This window comes from Rhamphochromis sp. 'chilingali' (genome assembly GCF_963969265.1).
Source record: "Rhamphochromis sp. 'chilingali' genome assembly, chromosome: 5".
NCBI classification, from domain to species: Eukaryota; Metazoa; Chordata; class Actinopteri; order Cichliformes; family Cichlidae; genus Rhamphochromis; species Rhamphochromis sp. 'chilingali'.
This window is the reverse complement of record NC_137932.1, coordinates 41,477,673-41,498,959: the sequence shown is the minus strand read 5'-3', so window position 1 is coordinate 41,498,959 and position 21,287 is coordinate 41,477,673. Positions and strand designations below refer to the sequence as shown.

Genomic DNA, 21,287 nt, shown 5'->3' with positions numbered 1-21,287 from the left:
ATTATACACCATAACAGCTGCATAGAGGTATGCAGGATTTATTACATTTTGCAAAATGCAATGATCTACATACTGTGTGTCCATATCAGGCTCAGCGCAGCGGTGGATGGTGAGGTTGAATCAAAGGTGGAATAAACGTTCATCGCACAGTTCAATGAAAACTGGCGTCGGGAGTATTTTCAAATCAGACACGCAGTCTCTGTTGAGCGTTTGTCGACAGTTTGCCCTATCTGTTGAAATACTGTGGCTTACGATTCAAAAGAGAAGGCTTCCTAGAATTGGATTCTGATCCAATCCTAAGTAGAGTTAAAGCCAGTACCCTCAAGCTGTTTGGATGTAAATCCATCTCTCTACATCTCTCCAAAGCTCTCGTCTTGATTGCTATTTGGATTCCTTGCTGCATGAGGGGCATGAATAAATGAGCGGAAACTTGATCTTCTGCAGAATAAATGTTCTGGCTAGTACACTTCCTTTTTTTTCCTTTACTTTTAAACATTGGCATCCCATTTTAGTGACAAAATAAGTAATAATGTTGAGCGCAAGGTGAATAACATCACAGGCTTACATGAAATCGTCTATAACATGGTTATTATGTTCACACAATCGGAGATGACTTACTGCGCTCGCTCGTAACAATAGATTAATGACATTTCCGCGTGTGTCGACTGTACCATTGTCTTCATCGGAACAGCTCGCCAGCTCGTGTGTATTTAGGAAGATAGGTGAGGATTTGTGTACCTTGAGCCATTTAGTGTTAAACACAGACAAAAGATTGAATCCCTGGTGTTGTCGACCCACACAGTCCTACACACTAAGCTGGTTATTTATATGCCTCGCATTGTATAAAAAGAAAGAACACAATGTTCCCTAGCTGTTCTGAATAGAAATCTTAATGAATTAATAAATCTTGGCAGTAGAACCATTCCTGACTGAGGGGGGAAAAAGCAGGACAAAGAAGCCCACAGATGGCAGTGGGGAACAGTGTCTCTGTGTGTAAGCTGACAAGTCATGCACTGATGAGTCCATTTCTTAATTGCAATGAAAACTCATTTTCAAATCTGGCTGAAGAGGTAGGGTTATTAATTGATCTTTTAATTAAAAAGCCTGCGTTCTCCGGGTTCTCTTAGCAAACAATAGTATGTAGCTAAATAAATCATATTCATCCTTGAAGCACACCAATTAATCATCAATTGTCACACGAGGATTGTTTAAGGGACGCTACTCAGCGAAGCCTTGTACATTAAGGTGTTTTGCTTTGTGAGCAAACCCTGTCCATTAATAAAGGTCACACTTGTTATGTATCTTTAAAGTGTGTGTATTTGTACAGTTTGCATAGACATTTGGAGACATCGGCTTTGTTTTGATAATGCAGATGTAATGGCTTTTGGTTCGTGATCGATCCGTAACTGCCCATTTGTCACCTGCCAGAGCCTTACACTCCTCATTTTTCTGCCATGCTTGTACTATTCCTGGACCCAACCGCTCACCCCCATCTGGTGGAGCCACCGTGACTTTAGGCATGATTTACAGCACCACCCCAGCATTCCCTAGACATTAAATTACCTGGATTATTGGGGCTTCATGGTTTTTAGTGCACTGCTTTGCATTACTCTCCAAAATCCGGATGGTGTATAGCACAATATATGATGATATAAGATATGCCAGCAAGGTAAAATTGGACTTATTGGATTGTACTGGGTTTTATGGTTGTGATCTGTCTTAACAGATCGCAGTGCCAAGGTCCAAATTGGGAGAACTTGATAATATTGATATGCATATAAAATTATAGCATTTTGCAATACCTGCAATGCTATAAGAGAGATTTTTCTATATTAGAAATCGCTGAAAGACAATTATTGGACCCAAATTGCTTTTTGAATTTGTCCATTTGCAGAAATACAACTGGCCTTCAAGAAAAGCTTTGTATTCTTAGTTACCGCTCTTGGAGTTTTGCAGCCTGTAGTGCTCGTATTGTATGCTGGCCAGTGGGATGATGCATTTACATGGTTCAAGTTTTCAAATTAAGTGCAGCAAATAGAAAAATGCTTAAAAACATTTGACTTTGCCTTTGCAAATAACCAACATCAGTTCCAACTCCACACTTTTTTGAATACGCGGCATGTTGCACGACTGGATCGCTGGTATTATTATTATACTGCGCTCTGTATTTAGAGCTGTGCTGTGGAACGGATGAGCACCTGAAGTGCCTAACATTTTTAACAGCACATTTTTCAATCCTTTCATTGTCTTAGTTTGATTTTTTTATCTGAGCATTTTAACCAACTACTGATGGAGAACAGTAAACCTAATTAACTATAAAAATAGGAAATCCTTTGAGTCTAATGAAGAAAGCACAGTGTTCATTTGACAAATAGCTGATCCAGCTGGTACAGAGCGTTCTCACTCCCGAGGCGTAACATGTCGACGTTTTGTCACGTCCCGCGGCGTTCCTGAGGAACGCGAAAGGAGACCTTCGGCGTTCTTATGGTACGCGGCGGGTTATGGCTGGAATCCAGTGCAATGACGCTCCCGCGGTAATAGACGTTCCAGCCCTGTATTCCAGCCCTAAACCTAACCTTATCCCTAGCCCTGACCATAACCTTATTCCTGACCTTAACCAGGACTGTAATGATGTTAAATAGCGTGTTTCTAAGCGATTTGAAGAAAAAGAGCGAACATGTGTAGGTTCAGTCCAGACGGTTCTCATATTTCCTCTTTTTCCGAGGTCGTCATTTAGGAACGTGGTGGGTAGCCGAAAACGTAATATGGTGACGATTTATCACCTAGCGTAAAATGTTACGCTTTGGGAGTGAGAACGGGTTGGCTGGTAATATATTAAAGGGAACTGTCACGGTCTGCAGAGGCAGGTCGTGCGGTGGTGTGTGTAATGGACCCAGGAGCGTACACAAGTGAGTAGACGGGAGTGAGTTTAACAGAAAGCGAGCCTTTAATATGACTGAAGACCAGGAATACAAACACAGCAGGGATAGCGTGGCTAAACTATAACTAAACTGGGAAAACTAATACTGTGACAAACTAAGAGAACTCTGAGACGAAGATGATCACAAAAGACTGATCGTGAAAACATGGGGGTGAGAACACAGACGACGCGACACAGACTGTACGAAACACAGAGACTAAATACACATGAGGGATGATCAGGGGAAGTGGATGCACACGGGGAACACAGGTGACACTGATAATCATAACAAGACACGGCAGGAGTGAACGTAACACTGATGGGAGATGGGCAAAGTAAAGCAGGAAGTACACAGAGGTTCAAACAGGAGGAGAGAGAGCACGGGGAGAACGCAGACATAACGGGCTGGGGAAAACATAGAATAAAACACAAAGAGAGACGAGGGCTCATAAATACACAGAGGGGCACACAGGGGGTAAGAGTCACGAAGGGAAAACACATAAGGAACAACGTAACAGATCAACCCAGGAAGCATGGCCTAAATAAAGAACAAAATACAAAAATACATGAAAACTAAGAATACTGGGCCCACATGGCCCAGGACCATGACAGGAACACAGCAAAATAATCCAGAGAGGAAATGCACATTTAGAAAAACAATTTTCCAGCAGTTTTGTGGTTTGTAGTTCAGGGTCTATCCCTGGGTCCGAATGGATGTTTAAAGATATGCACATAAGCTTGATTGGTCAGCGTACCATAAAAGCAGTGAGTGTGTGTTACATTTTTCACAGAAAGATTATTTGCTAAACACGTCTGCAATGCTCGATTCAGTCAAATCCAGATAGTCTGAACAGTGTAGGTAATCATTTTATTAGAATCGTGGTTGTTTCTCAGTTACTTTTCATAAAACCTCTCCATGCAGGGCGGCCATGAAAAAACCCTCCATGCAGGAAAAACCCTCCTGGTATAATAAGAAAGAGACATTTTTATTTATTTCAATGTGTGAGGTTTGAAGTATTGACTCACCTGACTGAGCCACCCTGTCCACTGTCCTAGTAACTGTACAACACGACAGCCGGGTCACCCGGTGCTTTCAGAGCCTTCAGATAATCGATGGCCCCGCACAATACCACCAATGGAGGATTACGAGGACTTGCTAAGCCTCTGCTGGTCAGCATACTACATTGATTTTGTCATACTTGTTATTGGCTTATATTTCTGTGCTGCAGAGTACTGTTGCAATTTTCTCTGCTTCTTCTCATCTTTTTCTTTAAGTACATCTGTTCTGTAAAGCGCAGTGTCAGACACCAGACACTCTGATATTACTTTATTATGTGCTTTAGAAACTTTTGTTTTCTTTTAGTTGCTGCAGGTTGTTACTGCTCCTCTGCAAAGATGTCTTCGGGTGCAGTAACCACCAATGCTGGTTATGTTTAAATATAGCTCTGAAGTAATCTGTGATGTTTGAACAGATCTTTGAAGTTTCTGAAGCAGAAAAATTTTGAGTTTAGACCACAGACACAAGGGTACACACACCCACAGTGCACATTCACACACAACATGCACAGGCATCCAGTCAAGGTCTACTAATACCCCCCCAGCATGGGGTTGAACATTTCATGCAGTGATAAATGAAGAGGAAGAGCCCTAGCATAACCCATTGCTTGATTCACTATCTTAAGTCCTTCAGATTATTCAGCAGAGCAACAAAAGAGGGAACTAATGGTATAATTGGCACACATGCAAGGACAGAAAATCAACATACGCTAGTCCTATGAATGTGCTCATTAGGATGCAGAGGAAAGGTTGGTGGAAGGGCATCCATCATCACAGAGCACACTGTGATCTTTGTGTGCCTCTCTTACATGATTTTATGACACTTGTACAAATGATCACATGCTTCGCTTTCACCTTGCCCAAATCTGTGGCATTCCACTTCATCTATCTGCGCTGACTGTCACAGGCTGCAGGGAAAGACTGTGCATGCATTGGTTCCATGCAGCTCTTCAAACCAAGGCCGTCTCACAGAAAGTACTGAATGATCAAAGGTGAAGGATTTGTAAATCTAAGCGGATAAAACACATGAATGCTATCCTGTTCCGTAGGAGTGAACCAGATTATGTCTTCGTTGAATTTCCGTTGTTTTGGGGGAGTCCGACGTGCTGGGGGTTATGTTTAGAAGCTTTTTCACTCCATACTCAGGTCTCTCCAAATGCAATTGAAAGTAAAGTCTTGCAGGCTCTTGGCCAAGTCCTTCCACTGGAAAGGGGCTTTAGCTCAGACTGACAGGTCATTCTTTAAAGCTCATTGTCAGGAATATAAATAGTCCCCATCTTACTTTCAAACTTGGCTGGGCAATTTACTGCTAGCTGCAGGACTGGTCTAAAGAGCGCGAGCGTTTTCCATGTATCATATGCTTTTAATCAGAAACAGTGTGAGTGACACAAAGTAATTTTGCCCTGTCTTGTATCTGAAATGGCTGTGCATCTGCTTGGTTGTTCAGAACAGTTTTATCATTTGTCAGGCTTTTGGAAAGTCAAGCCAAGTTTACACAATACACAATGTCAGATTGAGCTCTGTGTGATAGTGTGATTGGTTTTTCCTGTTTCTTTGCCTCAGTGTTCAGTGAAGAAGCAGGCGATCTATGAAGGTAAGCTGTCATAAAAATACCAGTGGGTTTAAGCCACTGTGTGCATTCAGCTGGGACCAGTTTAGCGTTGTCTAAAGGTGCCATTTTATTTACCCATCACAGTTTAAGCATTAATTGAATTAATATTATAACATTAAGCAGAGTATAATACAATCTTAATCATTCATCTGATGAGTTGGCTGTTTATTTTACCCTTTGATCTCCACTTGGTAAAATTGAGTCAAATGCATTGAACTAAACCTAATAGCTAATGCTGTTTGAATATTATAATGCTCATCTAAATGTTTTACATACCAAATAAGAAAGCACAGGACAGTTACAGTTGTATTATTGATTCAGTCCCAGTAATCCCACTTTGCGTGTGCAGTGGAGTTCAGGAGTCCCGGCACATTACGCCCACTCACTCGCTTTGAATCCACTCGACAATTACCTACACATGGACTTACTGTGCTTGGCCATTAATTGGATTTTAATGTCAGTCATTATTTTGACTTCCACCTAAGAAGAAAACAAAGTGATTGGCATAAAATGCTTACACTCCCCCCTTTGTTTTTCTTTTTTCCCACTGTTACAGCCGTGCACTTTTACAACCCCCTAAAAGCTCAAACTCACTGGTTAGTTTCAGCTCAAGCCTTCGACTGAAGGAGACTCTTTGGTCAAAAAGCTCAATATCAAGGAAGCAGAACTCGCAGGGCTTCCAAAGGTGAACCTGCCCAAGTATTTTTTTTAACAGTTGCCTGCAGCTGCTTAAAAAATTCACATACACCACTGACCAGAATAACCTGGAATTTTGCTATAAGCGGGCAGCCTTATGGACTGCTGTGCACTGGGGGACCCTGGCAGGTTAAAGACCATTTAATGTTCGATCCAGCTGTGTGGGACAGCTGGATCGCATTACCCCCTTAAAGCCTGAAATATGAAATAATTGCCAGAAAATTTTTGAAAATGAAGAATTTATTGAACCATCTGACAAATTGGTTTAAAAATGATTTACATTTTAATTTCCATATACGATTTTATATTTTGTATCATATTTGCTACATCTGACTTCTTTTTTTTTAATTGCTTAAAAATATGTTTTGCAATTTATTTAGTTTTTTTTAAAGAGGGGGGGCGGGGGGGATGTTACACTGATTATGTAGAAGTCTCACAAAAACCTGCATGTATCAAATATGATGCGTGCACCTCTACAGGCTGATGTCTTGAAACGTCCAGGACTGCAGTGCATCAGTGAAAACAGCTTCTGACACATGCAACAACGTTTTGAGAGTGTCAAGAAAATACAACTTGTGCTTTCAAGTTTAAAGACCATCCAACTGGAGAAATCTACCAAACCCAAACTGACTTACATACCTGTAAAAAAAGTTAAACTGATGGTATATTCATGGTGACATTATTGGGCCGTTATTTAATTTTTCATTCATTTTGGTATCACTGATTGTAGCTGTGGTCTGGGGCCTGTTCTTCGTACCGCGCTAAGTGAGTTAGCTGGATGAGATTGTTGACGATTTCGCGTGATCCTGGATCGTTCGGTTCCCCGAAGCCCATCCGGGACTTGCTGTCATAGCAACAGAGCCGTAAGCGTAAACCTGCTGGGGAGCAGGTTTACTTTATGTAAACAGGATTAGATCGCGGCCACGCAGGTATGCCCGCGTCATTCATACGAAAGCAACAGCGATATTCCACCACTGTTTCACCATAAATAAATAACATCAATGTAACTAAAGACAATGCAGCACTTGATCCTTTTATTGATTTCACACAGATACATACAGGTCATTCCCTAAAAAAGGGAAATGTACTATTAACATTCTATTACATGTATGTGATTATTACAGATGTAATTCATATTTCAGAGTAGTAATTGCAAATCACTTCGTGTAATCAAGATGAGAGACCACGGCTATAAAAGCGAAGGTGGATTTGGGAAGTCTGTCGCAGTCATATCCTGTCCGTTTACGCGAGCAACTCATTGCGGAAGGTGCAAGATTGATAAGGAGAGTCCTCAGAATTCAGGGTATATTGCGGGACAGACAGGATCCTTTAGCTCAGCGCGACAGTGTGCTCATAGAGAGATATCGATTTTCCCGTGAGGGTATTATTCACTTAACCAACTTGTTGACGAGGGGGTGCAGGACCACCACCTGTCTTTTTTTTTGCTCTGCCCTTTTCTTGGTTGCTGTTATAAACAAACAAACAGAGTATTCCAGGGTCTCTGTCCAAGAGACGAAAAGCAATATAAGTGATAAATATTACCATTCTGTAGAATATTCTTATATTTCACTTTTACTTGTTCCCATGTTCTAGTGGGTCCTGTTGTGGCTCTAATGTGAAAGGGGATATAATATAACATATTATAATATAATATAATGTAATATAATATTGGATAATATGGTGTGATATGATAAATCTACCCTACCGCCTACTGGTGTTGGCCAGAGGGGCCGATGGCGCAATATGGCAGCCTGGCTTCTGTCAGTCTGCCCCAGGGCAGCTGTGGCTACAACCGTAGCTGCCTCCACCAGTGTGTGAATGTGAGAGTGAATGAATAGTGGCATTGTAAAGCGCTTTGGGTGCCTTGAAAAGCGCTATATAAATCCACTCCATTATTATTGTTATTATTGAATTACTTACGAGTTTGATTTGTCAGCAACTTCCTGCCAGCCCTCTCTCCTTGCTTTTGCAGCCTTTGCAGTGTTCCCTTGCGTTTTAATTAAACTCTGAAACTCCTGAAATCCCTCACTCAAGAGTTCTTGCTCTGCTGCCGAAAAATACCGAGCGCGCTCCTTCGACATTTTCGCCGACCAATCAAAGGGTTGCCGATCAATGTTTCTACTATCGATGCGTAGCCCCTGTTGGGCCACCCAGTGATCTCACATTACTTCATCCAGCTATACTAATCGTCAACAACAGGTGTGTTCGGGGAACCGGAATAGCGAGCTCAGAGTTAGCGCGATGATTTGGTCTTGGATGTTTCATTTGATCTTGGATGTAGTAAGCGACGTACGAAGCACAGGGCCCTGGTCTGCACTTGTGTTGGTTTTCTTATTCACTGTGTGACCTCTTAAACACGATGGCCCATCTCCCGAGTTTAACCTGTAGTTACATTTTAGATGAAATTTGAAATGGCCTTTTTGTTTTTGGTCTACCACTTTAATTATGTTGTCAATCTATAAAACATAAACACATTACATTATTTCAAGGCTCTGTTGCTTGAAGTGGAGAAGGACTGGGTTGCTTTAAAAGCCATTGCTGCCTACATGACACTGGCAAAGAGATTAACACCACACTTCAGCACATGAAAGGAGTCTGATTTTGCATTCACTGAACCTGCCTCTGCCATTGAGTCTTTGAACTTCCATTAAGCCATTTATCACCATGCAGTGCAATTTATTTGAGTTTCCTAACACAGGGGATGGGTGCCCTCTCTCCTCTCCAAATATGCCTTTGTAGATTTTGAATGTTGAGCTTACACCGCGCAATGTCTGCACTGACCAGGGTGTCAGCAGTTGTCAAGTGCAGCCACCCTTTGCCATCAAAATAAGAGCATTCACCGCTGTTCTTATGCAAAGGGCTCATGGTAATGTTGTGGGTAATCTTGCTAAGATGTCTTCTTTTTATTTTTTTGTTTTCTTCAGTTGCCCCATCTATCCACGACATAAAGAGCCATGGAGTCGGTCTGGGACGCACAGCCCTGCTAAGATGTGAGGCTGCTGCAATGCCTTCTCCAACATTTGAGTGGTACAAGGGTGAAAAAAGGTGAGTTCGGATTGTTTACCCCTGCATACCCGCATAGACCTTTTTTCATACCAGATTTCTTCTGCATGTCATTGAACTACAGGAACATGTGTAATCAATAAAGGAGGAAAATCACTGCCTTGCATTTAGGTGAACTTACAAGCCTCTGGTATTGTGCACGCTGTTTCACCGTGACTCTCGATGGAGCTGAGGCATTGTTAACGAAATTAGTTTCGTGTGTCCTTTTCTTGCTATGACAAGTCGACACGCCATGAAAAATGGGCCGGTAGACACAAATATAAAGAAATCCGTATGATTACCTGGGAATACTTTTTTCCCGCGGAAGTCTAAAGTCCACATCTAAATATCAAATTTTTACTGCAATCGTTCACGCTGACATTTGACAATAACGCTTGTGTTATTAGGTCACACCTTCACTTGATAGAAAATGTATTACTTCTGCTTGTTTGCTTTTTTTCCAGAGACAGTGCATTTGTTTGTTCTGCCATCCATCCAGCCTCTGGGGAGAGCGCACAAAAATGTTCCAGCGAGAGTCATTTGTGCCTTGTCCTCACCTTGCATCCTAATAAAATGTTTGCTGGCAACTGGCTTAAATCATTCGCGACACATACATCAATCAGTCTAGATTCAAGTGTCAGTTCTTGAATTTAAAAACCAAATTACCCCTATTACCCGTCATTTACCCACTCCTGGTGAGCACAATTTCAATCATCAGCTCACACTGTGCTAATTGTAATTATAGGGTGGATTCAATTTATTCAAATTGCTAAGGAGGCAAGTTGGCGTGATTCTAGTCTTTACTTAATTCAAGGACTTGTTCTTTCTGTGACTTCTTACATGGCTAAATGTTGATTTCTTATTTACTCCTCATTATGAGCAGGACATTAGTATCGGGACTTAAGCATGGAGCACGTGTAGCTGCTGTACAGCATTAACGCTGCCTTTTTCACTGCCCAATTACTCGTCATGTAAAATGAGCCCCACTCCTGATTTTGGCTGAGTGTTGATGCAGCTATAGCATTGCTGCAGATGTCGTTTCATTTGGTCGATAATGGAAGGCGTGTGGCGGCTTCTGCAAGTAAATCTTTCTCGATGCATCGCCACTTTCGCTCTCAGATGACGGAGGAGAGCATTGACTAGTTTCACGGTGAAGTAAAGAGGTGAGACACATGCTGAGATTATCAGAGAATGTTCAGCTAACATTTGAGGAAATCGCCATGGGAGAGGGAACAACAGATTTGCGGATATTTGCTGGACATAAGGTCGCACATAATGCTTCAACCCAGAGTGACTCTCAAAGCGAGTCGAGCCAAGCTCGAGATCATGGGGGGCACAGCAAGGCCAGGATAGAAGTATGTCTCCTCTCTGGAGGATTTTATGGTTTATATGTTTAAATATGAATCTGTAGCAGTACAGGCAACCGCTGAGATGAAAACAAGCTGTACCATCTACAAAAATCCCACAATCAGGATTCATAGCATATGCCTGTGCTGAGTGAATTTTAATCTCTACAGGCTGTTTAAGATCATCACGCCCACAACAGTAAACAATTTAACATTTGTCAGTTTCTTAGCACAGATGCCAGGCACAACTGTAGTAGGATTTATTATAATCCGGCCGGACCTGCAACAAAAACGATGAACAACACGTCAAGTGGCACCCAGCTGGTTCACCTCTGGGTCATTTCTCTCTCCTCGCAGTCCTTCAAAGCGTCTCTCCAAGGCAGACCAAGGGATAAATAGATCTGTTGAAGAGAGTGATGAGCCACTACACAATCTGAAAATCCACTAAAGATGACAAACATTTGCGCTGCCCTTGACTCTAGCCGTTTCCACCCCCGTTACTTTGTGTTCGGGGAGAGAAATCAAAGCATCATTTGTTGTGATTGTGTTCTGTTTTTCAGGATTATCAAGGGTCAGGGCATCGACATCAAGAGCCTCAGCTCCAGATCAGTCCTCACAGTCACCAACATGACAGAGGATCGTTACGGGAACTACACGTGCGTCGCCTCCAACAAGCTAGGGACGGCTAATGCCAGCGTGCCTCTCAATCGTAAGTTGTCATTCTACCTGCTTGTGGCTAACTGGAGTGCTGAAGAGTCAGAGGGTTGGAAGAGTGTTGTGGATGTCAGTGGGGGGTTCTCTGCCCTCAAAAGTGTTTTCATTTTTTGCTACAATTTTCTTGTTATAGAAAAAAAAGGTTTAACCCCAGTGGAAGTGGTTGCCCACAGATCACCAGTAAAAAAAAAAAAAGATTATTTCCTAGACATCCGCTTTGTGAATCAGTTGTCTATTATTGTTAGACATCCTGTGTGTGTGTGTGTGTGTGTGTGTGTGTGTGTGTGTGTGTGTGTGTGTGTGTGTGTGTGGGTGGGTTGGTGCGTCTGCTTTTTAAGTCTACATCTGCATGTGTACTGGATAAAAACACCACCTGAAAAAGAAATTTAGGTTTGAGGCAATAGCGTCACAATTACAAAGGCAGCAACACAGGTCAATCCTGCTAAGTTGAATACCAAGTAGGAGTATGAGTCAGATTTTAAAGAGGGCTCCGAGCCAGCCCTTTCACAGCTTTTCAAAGCCCATAAGGAATCTTTCCGAGTTCCAAAAAGACCCAAATATCAGAGGCCAAACTCCTGCAGTATCACTGATAAACAGCATTTATTTCTCATAGTTAGAAGCATTCTTTTAAATAAATAAATCAGTATGTGTCCACAAAATAAATGAAGTCATCCCTGCAGAGATACTTCAGCTATGCTATTATAGCTCAAGTTTTCATTCTTTCATGCACAACTCTTCAACATTGCCACCCTGACTGAATCAATATTGCATATGAATAAATGAGGTGGCTCTGCTTTTTCATTCAGTGCTGTTGTCTGCCTGAACACAACCTTAGACCTTTCCGCTGGAGAGAGAGGCTCTGTGTTTCTAGGATGAGGCTTACACAAGGCTGTCTGTTTTCACCCCAGACCAGCACTTACCCAGGCCCCTGCTTGCTTAAGCATTCAAAACAACTAATGAAAGGGAACTGGAGATTGAAGGGGGAGAAAAACACAACGCTGCATCAAAAGCTGTTATACAGCCAAATCATACCTGTGATCTCATTCATCACTATGTTCAGCAAATACAGGAAACAAGTACATTATTTGAGAAAATGCACACTTGAAACCAGTGCTGCCAGGTAATTTGGGCTGTAACATACTGCATAAGACTGGACTCTCACACACATCACATCACCACACGCACTCGGGTTTTTCTTTATGCACACTTCCTATAATTTATAATCTTTATAATCTCTTTCTGCTATTTGCACATTTTTTACTGTAAGTTTCTAAGTTAATTTGTAAATTTTTGTAGTAACCTGTAAATTGTAAATACTGTAAAACCACTGTCATTTAATGGTCGGGTTTGCACAGCTACAAGCATTTCACCCCCATGTCATACTGTGTATGGTTGTGTGTGTGTGACAAATAAAATTTGAATTTGAATAACAGTTCTGCACATCCTCAGTTTGGCTTATGTGTCAATTTTATAGCTTTATTTGGAACAAACGATCTATGTGCTTCAGTCACATCACAGAGTTTTACAGATTTTTACCCTGAGTGAGATTTCTTTTTTTAAATCAGAGAAAATATCCTGACTAAAAAAACGAGAAATCTCTTAAAATAACAAGTAAAACACACATTCTAAGCAGTTCATTCAGTAAACTAAGCCTAACTTACTAGTTGATATACAATTTATGAAAGAAGAACAAACTCTACTAAAAACTCTACATTTCTCTCGCATATTAAGTGTAACGCACATCTATAGCTGTCATGGTCCTGGGTCTTTTGACCCAGCGTTTTAAGTTTGAGTTTATTTTGTTCATTAGGTTATCTAAGTTCATTTGGTTATTAGACTCCTTGTGTTTTCTTCCCCTGTATTTAAGCTTCCCCTCACCCTTCGTGTTTCATGCTGCGTGTCTTATGTTATCAAGTTTGTATTATTATGCCTAAGTGTTTCTAGTTATTATTTTCCCCTCGTGTTTCCAACCATGTTAAATCTCCCCTGCTCTTCATGCGTTTCATGTCTGTGTCTTACGTTGTCAAGTTCGGGTTGTCATGTCTATGTCTCATTATGTTTCCTGTTTTATTGTGAAGAGGTCTGGTGTTCTGTGTTCATCATGTTCAGTTTTACTCTCCCACTGTGACGTCATTATGTTCATGTGTGCCAGCTGTTTCCTCATGTGTCTCCACTTCCCCTAATCACCTCCTGTGTATTTAAGTCCTCTGTTTTCAGTGTGTGATTGTCAGGTCATCTGTTGTCCACGCCATGTTTCCTATGCCATGCTTCCAAGTTTCTTGTCTAGGTTTTTCTTATTGTTTGTTTAGATTTCCCAGTTTAGGTTTGTGTTAATTTTGCTTCAGTTTGCCTTGCCCTTTGTTTGTACCTTTTTTTCCAGCCATATTAAACGGCTCGCTTTTTGTTAACATTCAAGTTTTGTTCCCTGTTCCTTGGAGTCTGCATTTTGGGTCCTTTTTCAATTCATACAGTCTGCCCTCGCCAGACTGTGACAGAACGACCTGACCATGCTGGACCCAGTGGACATTTATTTCAGTGACTTTTTTGAATTCAAGATTCGTGTTACACAGCTTCGTGGACTTTGGATTATCTCCTGTGCAGGGAAGCAGGGGGAGGAGAAGGAGGCTATTCGGGCTCAGTTGACCCGGATAGCCACGGCTAACCCAGGTTTTATGGACTGCCTGCCTGCAGATTTAAAGAAGTTTGCTACAGCCACGAACTCCTCTGCCTCACCATCATCGTCTGAGCAGGTGCCCAGTGTGCAGGCTGAATCACACCAGCCCTGCGGTGATGCAGCTCTTCCTTCACCGGCTACAGGAGTAAGAGTCGGCTTATTCAGTCTCTCACCTGTCTCCATGTCCATGTCGCCACTGCAGCAGAGAAGTGCTGCGTTTCCCTCACCTCAACCGGTGGCTGCTTCCAGTGCTACATTCATCTCAGCTTTAGCGGCGCCGGCCTCCACAACCACCGCTTCCAGGAGGAGGCGGCGTCCAGGTCGTCACCATGGCTCACAGCAACATGAGGTGGGTGATTGTATTCTGAATCCACGCGTTTTTTCTAAGGACAATATTGGAACAAACACTGCCTTAAAGGTTCATGGGCATGTTTATGAAATGACTAAGACTGCAAAATCACCAGCCAAGTCTTCCACGGAATATCTTATCCCTCTGCACAATTACCTAGCATCCCTGTGTATTGATCATGCTACGAACTTTGCTTCCAAGAAGCCAAATTATAAGACTGTTTGCACTGGAAGTGCTAGCCATGAGGCTCAGCTAAGCCACTGTGGGACCGAGATCCGGGCCAGGTTGGAGCCAGGGGCTAAGTTGGAGTTTGTGCAGCCTTTTCCTGTGTCTGCTGGAGGGCCCGAGGAGCCCGTCCAGCCTCACGCCACGTCAGCTGGCGGGCCCGAGGAGCCCGTCCAGCCTCACGCCACGTCAGCTGGCGGGCCCGAGGAGCCCGTCCAGCCTCACGCCACGTCAGCTGGCGGGCCCGAGGAGCCCGTCTGGCCACCTTCTGCGTCAGCTGGAGGGCCCGAGGAGCCCGTCTGGCCACCTTCTGCGTCAGCTGGAGGGCCCGAGGAGCCCGTCTGGCCACCTTCTGCGTCAGCTGGAGGGCCCGAGGAGCCCGTCTGGCCACCTTCTGCTTCACCACCTGTGGCTGCAGCGCCACCTCCTGCGGCTCCCGTGCCGCCGCCTGCAGGACCACCACCTGCTGCGCTACTGCTTGCTGCTTCTACGCCTCAGCCTGAGGACGACGCCTCACCTGGTTCTGCCACACCTGGTTCTGCCACACCTCAGTCTGAGAACTCATACAAACTCATTTCACCCACTATAGACTGTGTGTTGCTGCAACTTGAAAAGCAACCTGCCTCGTCAGCTGGAGGGCCCGAGGAGCCCGTCCAGCCTCATGCCTCGTCAGCTGGAGGGTCCGAGGGGACCGTTCAGCCGCCATCTGCGGCCGCCTCGTCATCGGCTGGTCCAGCTTCAGCCTGTGCCTCGCCAGGCCCAGCCTCATCAGAGCCTTCAGCCTCACCAGGCCCAGCCTCATCAGAGCCTTCAGCCTCGCCAGGTCCAGCTTCAACCTGTGCTTCGCCTGGTCCGGCTTCATCCGAGTCTTCGTCCTCGCCTGGTCCGGCCTCTGCCTCTGCTACGCCTGGTCCGGCCTCTGCCTCTGCTACGCCTGGTCCGGCCTCTGCCTCTGCTACGCCTGGTCCGGCCTCTGCCTCTGCTTCAGCGTCGCCTGGGCCAGCCTCTGCTTCAGCGTCGCCTGGTCCTGTGCCCTCCAAGCCTCGGCTGGTACGCCTGACACTTGGGAGCCGCCGCTGCCTTCCGCGCGGCCGGCCCCCTGAACTGCTCCGTGGTCTCCTTCGTCGCCGCCGCTGCCTTCCGCGTGGTCGGCCCCCGGATCGCCGTTGCCACCCGCACAGCCGGCCCCCGGAACTATTTGACTGTGTTCTCCTGTGCCGTCTGCCGCCGGGCCGGCCCCCTGAGGAGTTGCAAACTGTTTCCTTTGCTCTTGTTGGATGTTTTGTTTTGTGGCCTTGTTTTTTTCCAGCCATATTAAACGGCTCGCTTTTTGTTAACATTCAAGTTTTGTTCCCTGTTCCTTGGAGTCTGCATTTTGGGTCCTTTTTCAATTCATACAGTCTGCCCTCGCCAGACTGTGACAATAGCACCTGTTAAACCTGAATGGTGTATTATAGTTCTGCTTTTGTGAGTATGCCAGGGTTCACCGGGTCCAAGCGATGTAAATTTTGAGCGCAAAGCTCCGTGCCGACGTGCACATGCCTACCAATTTTCTGTGACACCCATTGACACATTACACTACAACACACCAATGCATATACCCTTCAGGTGCACTTCAAGCAGACTTCAAAGAAGCATAACAAGAATGGCTACTCATCTGTGATGTCTGCAGCTCTCCATGACGGTTCCCGCAACCGAGTATAATCCCTGCCTTAGTGGTTCTACAAAGTGCCTTGAGATCAAAGTTTTCTCAAACAGCAATCTTCAAAATTGAACTTTCTGACCATAATCAGCTTTTTGAAATCTGATCTGTGCGTGCCACGAGCCGCAGCTCAGAGCTGAAAGATGTAGGAAAATATAAGAAGATGTACAACGTGCAGGCACTCAGTGTTAACCAGCATGTGAGTGAAAGGCTTCTAATAATGACGAGTCCAGTCGAAGCAGCTCTTGTTTGGGGACTGTGGGAGAGCATTTGTGTGGTAGACTATCATTGTATTGTTTTATGTCTCATCTTTGTGAAGCTCCGTGTTTGAATAGAGATCTTCTAGCACATAAAGATGCCGGGCTTAATCTTGTCCAGGAGGCAGAGTATAATATACAAGTCATACGTTTATATTATACCATCTGTGCATGTTTTGACAAAATATAACACAGTGTTGTTACTGCATTTAAAAATGGAAAATAATAAGCACACTGGATAAGGTTTGGAAGGAGTGTGATGTGTTGATACTACTGATAGTTATGATTTCTAACACTTTAAGGAAAAAAATGTGATAAGTTTGGCACATCAGCATTGGGAATAATGATAATAATTCTAGAATAATAAAAACGTAACACGTGTGTCTGAATGAGGTGGCTGTGCATGCAGAAAAAATACTGTAGGATTTTACTAAATGGTAAAAAGTAATAATAATGCTACGTTGCTGGCTGTCACTTGGTGAAATCAATTGCAAAGAGGGTGCAGCACGAAAAGCCTTCCTGTGCAGCTTACTGCTACTACTGCACACATAGCTAACATGAAGACACCGACTTGTCTGTGGACGTTCTTGAAATTTGAAAAAGTCCAACGCAAACACTTTTCAAAAAGTGCAACTTTTACTTTGAAGGCGAACCTTCTCCATTTCCATTTTTCACTGCACTTTTCACCTTCACTGCTTTGAGAGTGGTTGCCAAGTGCTTGCAGACATGTCGGCGTTTTCCATGCAAACTACTGACAACTGTAGCAATGTGCAATTGACCAAAGCAGGAGGTTTTTGGTGAAACACCAAATACATCCACCAACCACTTGCCAAAGTTGCAGAAAACATACATTTCCCTCATGACCCTTCGTAGTTACCAGGGGGCCACTGAGTGATCTGTAGGCCTGTGTGAAAGGGGGCTTTAGCAATCGACTTCACAGTGACTGCCAGCAACCTCCAACAACCACTCTCAAGCAGTCCGGAAGTACATATTTCCGGTGGTTGTTGAGATGATCTTTGACAGGTTTCCTAGCAAGATTAATACGTTTCCAATTCTTGGTTCTGTATGAGAAAACATAGATTCATAAAGGTTGGACGAGGTTGTTTGACGATGATAACCTTTCACAGTTTTGAAAGTTGCAGCAGTAGATCCGTTCTCTACACTCTAGGCTTTATCACAGTCATGATGTCTACTGACTGGAGCCGAGGGCGGCGAGGGTCAAGGTATAGATTAGGTGAAGTGAGCCATCAGTTCATTTATTACAGGCCTAAGTGAAGTTCTTCATTGATCATTAAAGTATAATTGGCCCATTTTGTCAGACTGCCCAATACACAGAATTTATCCAAAAAAAGATAAAGTTCTTAAAATGCCCTAAGGCTTATTTGCCAGTGTAGTGCTTAAAAGGCGAGGTCTGTCGATTGTTTAATGAACAAACAACCTGAGGCCTTTTTTTTTTTATTTCCAGGAAAGAAATCCACTATGAGCAAACTTTTAGGAAAAATTCCGACATGTTTGATGACTCCACTTTCCGAACGCACATATTTTTAAAGCTCCGTGAATTACTTTTCAACATCTTTCATTCCTGAAAGAGCAAGACACTTCTTTTATGAAATATCTGTCTACAATACATGCATTCAGGAACGTCTTCGTGAGTTCTCCCTACTTTTTGGTGGGTGTTTGAGTTTTTCTTACACTCTTCCATTATTTTGCCCAACTGAGCGACAAAAAAAAGAGATAAAAAAAAAAAGCAGTGACATCGTGACTGAGGAACATCGTTTTCTCGATGTTTTACAGTGAGAGCAGTGGGAAAAAATCTATTTAATGTATTCAGTGATGAAATATGAACAGGTAAATTAAATTATTCACTAGTTTGCACTGCACTCTCTGATGATAACATTGTCCCTAGCAGGCCAGAGACTCAGACTACAAAAAGATATTTCTGTAGAGTTGGCAATTGTCAAAGGAGCACTCCACTCTCCTGTTTGTGTATGCACAAAGAACATCAAAGGCTTGTCTCAGATTCTCAAATGGATGATCTTAATGTGACACTAGCGAGGCCTCAAAGGCAGAGCGGTAAAGAAACCCTCGGAATAGAAAGAGGAGGCAGCTTCCTGTGCTGCCACCCCCAACTTCTCCCCTTCTCTTTATCTCTTTGTCTGTCGTTCTATCGTGGCTTTGTCTGTCTGATTCTCTTATCTCGTTCTCTCACTCTTTTTCTCCCCCTTTCTGCGACTGTTGTCACTCATTCTTCCTTTCGATCACTCTCTTCCTCTCAGCGAGAAACACACACAGGCACACACAGAGTCTTGCCCCTCCCTTTGTCTCTCGTGATCTAGAAGAGAGGCCGTTTCCGATGTCGCTCTTAATGAGAAATGGCAAGCAGTCGCCGCAGCGCACCTCATCGCTACGTTGACGCAAATAACAAAACCCAGAGGTGAGATTTCACCACGGGTGACTTTGGGTTGCTATTTTTGAACCAGTCAATAGCTATTGATGAGCAAGGGGGGAAAGGGGTATGCATATTAGACTGAGCATCGTATATAGTGAGGTGAATTGTAAGTAGAAGAACAACGTGTGGAGGGATATTTATGGTCATGTCCAGCTGTCTCTGTGGTTGTTTGCACTGCACTGTGAACTGAGGGTTATCCCTATTCAAAAAAGAAAAACAAGAGAAAAGGAAGTACAATAAAGCAAAACACACAAGACCTCAGAGCTCAGTGTCATTGCTCTGTTGTCAGGAATTTAAAGCTGAAAGGTCCTTATCTGTCAGTGGTGTAAATCCTTTTTGTCTTAACCTTACAGAGTCACTTTAAATCAATCCAGGAAAAGGTTTGCCATTATCGCTGATGAGATGAACTGTGACTCAGCAAAGCCTACTCCCAGAGAAAGTAAACACATTTGCCTTCAATTCAGAGCAGCCAGTGGAAGACAGATAGTTGGGTTTCTGTTTCAAATCAAATAGGGATGAAAAGCAGAATTTGCATTCTGATCTCGTCTCTCTTTCGACATGGTAGGCTCTGACTAACGCCTGGGTTTTTTTATACGAGTTAGGTGCTGTGTTTCCTCACTGTCTGCTCTATTCTGCCAGTTATGTCAGAGCGTTTTGGTTTTCGTGCTTTTAAACCATTAGTCAGGGATTGTGATCTCTTTGAGCCAAGTACCACTTTAAGCTTGTGTTAAAAAGCTGTGGTAAAACACAAACTGGGTTCTGTGGAGCAGAAAGAAAGCATATAGCCTCTTTGTCACCACTCTGCAGCACTTCTGTGCGCGTGTGTGTAAATCTTTTCATACTTTGTGAATACCACAATGCCCAGTGTCATCGGTGAATGAACAAATATCAAAGTGAAACAGCACTGGTCACAATTGTCTGTACTTTTAAACAATTGTTAAGCTACAAAGGTGTGATGGATTGGACTGGGTAATAGTTATGAATGATGCATAGAAATACCCCAAAATAACTTTTTGTCCTTCTGTATGATTTCAGTTGAAATGTGTGATTACAGACGAAGCCGAGCTCGCACAGGTTCAGTTTGCACTGATTCATTATCAGTCTCACTCTCAGTAGCTTTGCTGTGTTTTCCATATCACTCTGTAGCAAACTGAGCCGCAGTGTGCATACAACAGAAACGTAATCGCAGTTAATGAGGGTTCAGCTTTCGGCAAAAATTCTATAGTGAAACCTGCGGAGTTTAAAACCAGATCGATGCACTGGTTCCACGCTCTTTTCATTACTGAAAGAAATGTAAGGCAACGTTGCGCTGCGAGGAGTCTCGTCAAGAAAAGCGTGAGTGGGTTTGGTTTGGGAAAAGGACAACACAAAAAATGATAGATATTCCCATTAACTTTTGCCAGAACTGGCTGACCTGTCACGATCCCTGCTTCTCATCTTGGACAAGTTAATTAAGGAGTAAATAGTTTATCACTGCGCGGTTGTCAGTCAGCATCTGAAGCCACAGCATTTCCTGAGGTCACCATGCCCACGCTGACAGGGCATGGTGACCTCAGGAGCTTTTATTCACTCCTAGCATGTTTTCCTTCAGTCTTTGTTTCCTCTATAATTAGAGCTGGGCGATATGAGATTTTTTCATATCACGATATGTTTTTTTCATTTCAGGCGATAACGATATCTATCACGATATAAGCCAAATAACTATATTTGTAAGATTTAAATGTGCCGTTGCTCACAAGTAAAATGTGAAATAATCAGCAGCTTGTTTTTATTTAAATATTTATTTCCCATAATAAGTTCAACAGGGTAGATGTACTTAAGGAACATGAGACTTTTTCAGATAAATAAAGGCAAATATTGCAAACTACACAAAAGGCAGCCGCTAAAGCGTTTAAGTTTCAAAATAGAACAAACGAAACAGACTAAATTGTCAATTCCACTTAGAAACAAAATATTAATTCTAAAAATAAATCTTAGTTTGTTTTACAGAAGAACAGACAAAACTGACTTTTGTCAATATCAAATAAACTGAGAACTAAAAGGAAATTCTCAATCTCTCCTTGTTGTATAGCTGAGCTTTTCAAACAGTTGTAACAGTTACTTTAGTCTGACAAAAGCCGAATGACGAATTAGCGCTTCCAGTCAGAGACTGAGGCTACGTCCACATGTACACGGGTATTTTTGAAAACGGAGATTTTCCGTTTTCGTTTTAAAAATAATCCCGTCCACACATAAAGGCAGAAAT

At 43.1% G+C, this 21,287-nt stretch overlaps 1 protein-coding gene across 2 annotated transcripts in view; it reads left to right on the top strand.

The window, feature by feature from the left end:
- The window catches only part of negr1 (neuronal growth regulator 1), a 174,540-nt gene that overhangs the window by 114,399 nt on the left and 38,854 nt on the right, over nucleotides 1–21,287 (top strand). For both annotated transcript variants that reach the window (XM_080882361.1, XM_080882362.1), the window contains exons 5-6: nucleotides 9,209–9,329; nucleotides 11,233–11,381. In XM_080882361.1, the coding sequence (XP_080738487.1) occupies nucleotides 9,209–9,329; nucleotides 11,233–11,381 (270 nt within the window). The remainder of the gene's footprint in view (nucleotides 1–9,208; nucleotides 9,330–11,232; nucleotides 11,382–21,287) is intronic.